Source organism: Miscanthus floridulus, chromosome 5 (assembly GCF_019320115.1).
Source record: "Miscanthus floridulus cultivar M001 chromosome 5, ASM1932011v1, whole genome shotgun sequence".
Taxonomy (NCBI): domain Eukaryota; kingdom Viridiplantae; phylum Streptophyta; class Magnoliopsida; order Poales; family Poaceae; genus Miscanthus; species Miscanthus floridulus.
In genome coordinates this window covers 146,459,555-146,465,554 of record NC_089584.1, presented here as the reverse complement: position 1 = coordinate 146,465,554, position 6,000 = coordinate 146,459,555, and the positions used below count along the sequence as shown (strand labels likewise).

The 6,000-nt window shown below is 49.1% G+C and overlaps 1 protein-coding gene across 1 annotated transcript; it reads right to left on the bottom strand.

The window, feature by feature from the left end:
• Positions 1–4,471: 4,471 nt before the first annotated feature.
• Positions 4,472–5,239, bottom strand: LOC136455570 (uncharacterized). The gene has a single exon (XM_066455539.1). It carries the CDS (start codon positions 5,237–5,239, stop codon positions 4,472–4,474), a length of 768 nt encoding a protein of 255 aa, XP_066311636.1.
• Positions 5,240–6,000: the final 761 nt, after the last annotated feature.

The window sequence follows — 6,000 nt, the reverse complement described above, 5'->3', positions numbered from 1 at the left end:
CAAGGCAATATTCCTTCCCCTCGCCACTGTGTCATAATGAATTTCACACTTGTGTTTCTCTTGTAGCTTCTTCTACAATTCTTTAGGACCCATGTTGGGAGTCTTCTTAAGGAGGTGAATAGCCTTTGATGCTACCCAGCCACTTGTTGGAGTGGTGGTCTTCCTCCTTGCACTAGAAGAGCATGTATGCCGAGAAATCAAACATGTGACCTACAAAATACCAATGAATTAGATATTGAGCAGCAACAAAAAAATGTAGAAAAATGTTAGCCACTAGTTAAACACCTTAATGGTTGTCCCATCAGGTTGCCTCCTTCCAACAATATGCCACGGGCAACCTTCTGCATTGCAGACCCTAATGTAGCGTTGTGGCTCAGATTTCACTATGTGCAGCTCGAACTCTTTATTTATTGCAAACTGCCTCATAGCCAATCTAAATTCTTTCATGTTAGGGTACACAGTGCCAATGTCCATACAAGGGTTGTTTGGGCACATGATCGTCAACAGGAATGGCAGCCCCAGTTGTGTCAATCTCCTCCTCAATAGTGGCATTCCTATTTTCAGGCCCGTTTTCCATCTCTGTAGAAGCCTGCTGCTCTTGAGATCGATGTTCATCATCCTCAGTTCTCAAACCCAACAGACGAAATAATTGATCCTCATCAATTATTTCTTGCCTGCCCTCACCCTCTTCATCATTTGTGTCAGCAATATGCAGGTTGTCCCAATCAATACCTCCATAATATTCTATAGCCAATGCATTGCCACTAACATCACCACATCCATGGTCTACAACCTTTGCATTGTGACCAACATCACAAGTGTCTGCTATAGAATCTAATCTAAGCTCAGGCTCCACATCAAGCCTGGATAAAGCGAATGCAAGAAATGTAGTTAAATTTCTATTCAAACAACTCTATCAGCGTTTTGAACTATGTTCGTGGACTACAAATACAAGAGAGAGAGAGTGCATACCGAGGAATTAGATCACTCTAACTACAATCCATGGGGGTGGCGCCAGCTTAGGGGGCACGTCGGCTGGGGACGCGTCGGCCTGGCGCGACAACCTAGGCGCAGGCCTGGCCCACGGCCTAGGCCCGAGCTGAGGCTTGCCTGGGGCGGAGGCGGCGCTTGGATGGCATGGGGAGGCGGTAGCGCTTAGATGGCCGAGAGGAGGCGGGAGGCGGCACTTGGATGGCCGAGCGGCGGCGGGACGAGGCACCTAGAGCGGCGTGGTGGTAGGGCGGTGCCGGCAGGGGAGGGGAGCGGCATGGTGGCATGGCGGTGCCAGCAGAGGAGGGGGTGGCATGGGGAAGGCCAGCGTCGGCGCCGAAACGGGAAGGGAGCGGCGTGGGGAAGGCCAGCGCTTGGGATGGAGGAGAGGGCCGATCCATTTTGTGTTCGATCCGTTCTGATGAAAGTTACAACAACCAGGGGTAGGAATGGAAGGAGGCGTCTTCTTTTTTTTCCACGAACTAAAACTACCACAAATGTATTTCAGCAGGTTGAATCTGTTTTATAATGGTAAAATAGCGAAACCACTTTGAGGGATGATAAAACTACGAAACCCGTCTCTCATGATGGGTGAAATGCCAAAGTCCTAGCCAAATATGTTTCGGGCTCCACGACGTATGGGAAGTGAGTGAGTCGGCGGTAAAGTAAATTTTGCCCCTGTTGTCTCTTCTGCTGGCCACGAATCTGATTGCCAATCTTGCGGTCAGGGCAGGCACGTGCGGAAAAAAAAACCACAGCGTGAGTCGGCCCACGTTCACCACAGATGTCTGCTAGACCCTATATATGGCCAAACGGGCCGCCCGGCACGGCACTAGCACGGGCACGACCAGGCACGGCACTATACGGCATGGCATGTTAGCCGTGCCGTGCCTGATAGTGAGCATGCATGAAAGTAGTGAAAGGAGTCTGGTGAGAAAACAAATGCTTGAGCATCAGATATGTAGAATTCCACCTTACCTCCATGTCCAGCTGAAATTTCCTAGGTCTAACACCAGTGGCAATACAGTAACTTTTATATGCAGTAATTCTCTGGTTAGATGAGTTCAGAAATGATATTGCGGTTCTAAATGTTTCAATCAAAGGCTGAAGAGCATTAAGGGCCTCCTTAACAATCAGATTTATGATATGACATGCACAGCGCTGATGCATAAACAAAGTACTAACTACATTATCAGTTTCATTTCTATCATTTCTATCATTATCAGGGGGTACTTCAATACCAAGATATTTAGACAGTACATGCCTAAGTGTACGCATGTGAAAGGTCCTAATATGGCTAGAGGGGGGGAGGGTGAATAGCCTATTTAAAAATCTACAAATCAACTAGAGCAATTTGATTAGTATGACAAATAGCGTAATACAAACTTGCTCTAGCTCTACAAGGGTTGCAAGCCACCTATCCAACAATTCTAGTTGCAATGAATACTTAGGCACACAAACTTGCTATGTAATTACTCACTAAGAGCTCTCAACCTTGCTACTCTAAAGAGCTCAACTAGATGAATGTAAATAATAAAGCAAGCTCTCAATTCTAATTACACTAAAGAGCTTGTATCAACTAGTTTGCAAGAATGTAAATGAGTGAGTAGAGTGATTATACCGACGTGTAGGGGATGAACCAATCACAAGATGAATATATAGCCAATCACCGGGAGAATACCAAAGAAGAGAGACAATCGATTTTCTCCCGAGGTTCACGTGCTTGCCAACACGCTATGTCCCCGTTGTGTCGACCAACACTTGGTGGTTCGGCGGCTAAGAGGTGTTTCACAAACCTCGTCCACACAATTGGACACCGCAAGAACCGACCCATAAGTGAGGTAACTCAATGACATGAGCAATTTACTAGAGTTACCTTTCGGCACTCCGCCGAGGAAGGTACAACTCCCCTTACAATCACCGGAGACGGCCACGAACAATCACCAACTCGTGCCGATCCTCCACCGCTGCTCCAACCGTCTAGGTGGTGGCAACCACCAAGAGAAACAAGCGAAATCCTCGTGCAACACGAATACCAAGTGCCTCTAGATGCAATCACTCAAGCAATGCACTTGGATTCTCTCCCAATCTCACAATGATGATGGATCAATGATGGAGATGAGTGGGAGGGCTTTGGCTAAGCTCACAAGGATGCTATGTCAATGAAAATGTGCAAGAGTTATCCTTTGAGCCGGCCATGGGGCTATAAATAGAGCCCCCATCAAATAGAGCCGTTATACCCCTTCACTGGGCAAAACACGCTCTGACCGGACGCTCCGGTCATACTGACCGGACGCTGGCCCTCAGCGTCCGGTCGCCCGATGGACGCCACGCGTCACCGGCTTCAAACGCTGTTCGTCAGATTTCAACGGCTACGAAGCTGACTGGACGCTCCGGTCAAAACTGACCGGACGCTGAAGTCCCAGCGTCCGGTCGTTTCCAGTAAGCTCCCCGAGGCATGTTTTTTCGACCGGATACGTCCGGTCCACCTTGACCGGACCGGACGCAGCCAGCGTCCGGTGCTCAACCCTTAGCCACTGTGCAGACCCGTTAGTTTGACCGGACGTAGAAACCAGCGTCCGGTGCATCTCAGGTCCAGCGTCCGGTGTAACACCGAAACTGGCGACCTCTCTGCCAGCTCGACCGGACGCAGCCTTTCAGCGTCCGGTCGCTGAGTGACCCAGCGTCCGGTCAGTAGACCGATGCCAGCATTATTTCGACCAACTCCATTTCAACTCTAACTTCTTCACCCTTTCTCAAGTGTGCCAACCACCAAAAATTTTGCATCCGGCGCAATAGAAAATAGACATTTCATTTTCCCGAAAGCGCCGAATCCCGCCTCGCAAGCTCGGCGGGAGGGAGAGAGGGACCCAAACCCATCTCAACCCTACAAACACCTTGTGCACATGTGTTAGCATATTTTCACAAATATTATCAAGGGTGTTAGCACTCCACTAGATCCTAAATGCATATGCAATGAGTTAGAGCATCTAGTGGCACTTTGATAACCGCATTCCGATACGAGTTTCACTCCTCTTAATAGTACGGCTATCTATCCTAAATATGATCACACTCACTAAGTGTCTTGATCTCTAAAACAAAATGGCTCCTACATTTTATACCTTTGCCTTGAGCCTTTCGTTTTTCTCTTTCTTCTTTTCCAAGTTCAAGCATTTGATCATCACCATGCTATCACCATTGTCATGATCTTCGTCATTGCTTCATCACTTGGAGTAGTGCTACCTATCTCATAATCACTTTGATAAACTAGGTTAGCACTTAGGGTTTCATCAATTAACCAAAACCAAACTAGAGCTTTCAGCATGACAGAAACATTAGATGAGGCATTGTCCAAAGTAATAGCAAAGACCTTTTCAGTCAAACCATAATCAGCCAGCACAGATATAACCCTTTCAGCAATGTTTTGTCCACTGTGGGACACATCAATAAGCACAAGACCAAGCACCCTCTTCTCTAGTTGCTAATCAAGATTTATGTAATGAGCAACCACACTAAGATAGTCCTTTTTGGCATTACCAGACCAAATGTCAGAGGTAAGACAAACACAATTTATAGCAGATGAACTAAGAGTCTCAACAAGCTTAATCTTTTTATCAGTGAAGTATTTAACTATGTCTCTATTGGTGGTTTGTCTATAGACGGGAACAAACTTTGGATTATGAGCATTTCTAATGTAATCATAAAAAGCATCAGTTTCACCCATACAGATAGGCACATCAAGTCTAGAAAGCAATCGAACCAGTTCAGTGCGAGCAACAATAGGACAGTACTTCCAAGTACGCATACTACCATCAGGATTAAAAGATATCTGAGACTGAGTCATGCGAGTTTTCTCACGCCTCTTAACACATTTGTCCCTATGACGAGTGAGGTGACCAGTGCCACCACTAGAGAGAGCAGAGTACTGCTTATTGCAGTGGATGCAGCGAGCGGCATACCTGATCTTCTTACCTTTGGGACCTTTTTTGAACAACTTCTTGAAATCGAGCCACACAGCCGAGGTAGAAGGACGTGAGCGCTTGTCGTTGTTGTCATCCTCTCCTTCTTCTTCGCCCCCTGCTGCATCATTGCTGCCGCCATCAGCTTCAATGGGATCCTCAACGCGACGGCCGAACAGCTCCGCAGCGTCCTCGTGCAGGTCATCCTCGTCGTCATCTCTGGCTAGCCCGCACATCCGCCTCTCATCGTTGGCGCTGACCTCAATGGTCTCGTCGGAGGAGCGGGCCATCATCACTCGCCGGCGCCTGGTTCCTCAACGGCTTCACACATAAACAAAGAATCAGTAGCAGATCTAGTTAGGGTTAGGGTTTACAGTACCTTGGTGGTCGAAGCATCGGGAACACCGGCGACGTCGACGACACGGGATCCGGCCCTCTGGTTCCTCGACGGATGCGAATCAAGAGGGGACCTATAGGAGGGGAGCACATCAGATCGAGATTCAGGAGGGGATAAGAGAGGAAGAGCCAGATCTGGAGGGGAGCAAAGCTCAACTTACCGACATCCGGAGCACCAGAGTTGCCGGGGGCCCGGCGAGGTCGACGATGGTGACGAATGAGACGACGAGGTGGACGACAAGGCTACATCAACGGGGCGAGATCAAGACGAGGCCATGCCGTGTGCCTGTGCCGACCAGCAGTGGCTCTAGATGCCACCGGAGGCCGAGAAGAAGAGAGGAGACACCACCGGAGAGGGAGACGAAGAGAGGAGAGAGCCGCTCGCAAAGGTTAGAGCGAGAGACATGAGAGAGAGGGAGCTGGAAATAAATGAGCTAGGGTTTCGTCGATACGGGGCGGCGTGAGGGCGCTGGCTTATATAGTCGACCCATCCAACGGTCGGATCCAACGGTCATGACGGATCTGAGGGAGGGGATCAACGACCCTCCTTTGCTGGATCCGTGCCAAGGCCGTGCCGTGCCTGGGCCGTGCTAGCGGGCCGAGGTGGCAGCCCAGGCACGGCACTGCTGCCGGGCCGTGCCAGGCACGGGCACAA